We start from the raw sequence: 1,084 nt of genomic DNA, 5'->3' as shown, positions 1-1,084 counted from the left end.
TACTTGTCACCTAATTCTTTAGCATTTAAGAGATATACTTGTACTTCAAAAGATGCATAATGGGTATATTGCTTTTATAAATCTAGAAAATAACTTAAGGAATTTATTCCTTATATTTATTGGCATACTGTGATCACATTTTCTGGCAATACTGGATTAAAGTGTGATTTAGGGTAGATCAGGAAACAATGAGAGGATCAAGTACACTTAACAGCCTTTCCTTTATGTGCAGGTGGCAAAGCAGCAGAGAAGATTGACGTTATAGGACTTTTGACTGGACTGATTGCAATTGGAGTACTATTGATTATACTTGGATTGCTTATTTATTACCTGTGCCAAAAAAAATGCAAACCAAGGTTACCAGGGTAAGAAAATAAATGTTATAGTTACCAATATCATTTTCAGTGTTAATACCAACATTAAACATATTGTATCAGGACATATTTCGTATTTGTTTACATTTGCCAATTATATCCTGCATAGATTTATGCTATATGTAGCATAAATTGGTGAGGTGACAGAGGCTTGAACAACAAATATAGTCTCAATATTCAAAAAGGTGAAGATGATTGACCCAGGAAATTACAGCTAGTTTAATGTCTCTAATGGGCAATCTATAATAGACAAGATTGTCAACAAACCATGATGCCAAGAATGCTACCGTTTTCTGGAGCAAGCATGAATTTGTCAAGAACAAGTTAGATTCACTTCGGGGGGGGTGAGTGACTAGTGACTAGTTTAACAGATGAAAGGAATGCTGTAAGAGTAGTATATTATATTGTTAATATATTGGATGAATAAATATGGATTAGACAGTAATAGGATCTGAAACATTTGCAACTATCTGAATACGTACACCCAGAGAGTGCTCATAAATGGTTCTGAGTGTTCCTGAAGGGAAACATTGATAATCTGGTGCTGTATTCGTGGCCCAATGCTTTTCACATCTTTATAAATGACTTGGAATATATAGAGATCAAATGTATGCATATTAAATTTGTAGATGACACCGGATGATGGGAATTGACTAATACTATAGACAAAAGCACAATTTGAAACAACCTCAACAGGCACAAAGAAAATT

The 1,084-nt window shown here is 33.9% G+C and overlaps 1 protein-coding gene across 3 annotated transcripts in view; it reads left to right on the top strand.

Annotated features, from left to right (window-relative positions):
• PRRG4 (proline rich and Gla domain 4) overlaps positions 1-1,084 on the top strand; it is a 21,791-nt gene that overhangs the window by 16,035 nt on the left and 4,672 nt on the right. For all 3 annotated transcript variants that reach the window (XM_015831565.1, XM_015831571.1, XM_015831578.2), the window contains exon 5: positions 233-365. In XM_015831565.1, coding sequence (XP_015687051.1) covers positions 233-365 — 133 coding nt within the window. The remainder of the gene's footprint in view (positions 1-232; positions 366-1,084) is intronic.

This window comes from Protobothrops mucrosquamatus, unplaced genomic scaffold, assembly GCF_001527695.2.
Source record: "Protobothrops mucrosquamatus isolate PMUCROS unplaced genomic scaffold, P.Mucros_1.0 scaffold_19, whole genome shotgun sequence".
Lineage (NCBI taxonomy): Eukaryota > Metazoa > Chordata > Lepidosauria > Squamata > Viperidae > Protobothrops > Protobothrops mucrosquamatus.
This window is presented reverse-complemented; position numbering and strand designations above follow the sequence as displayed.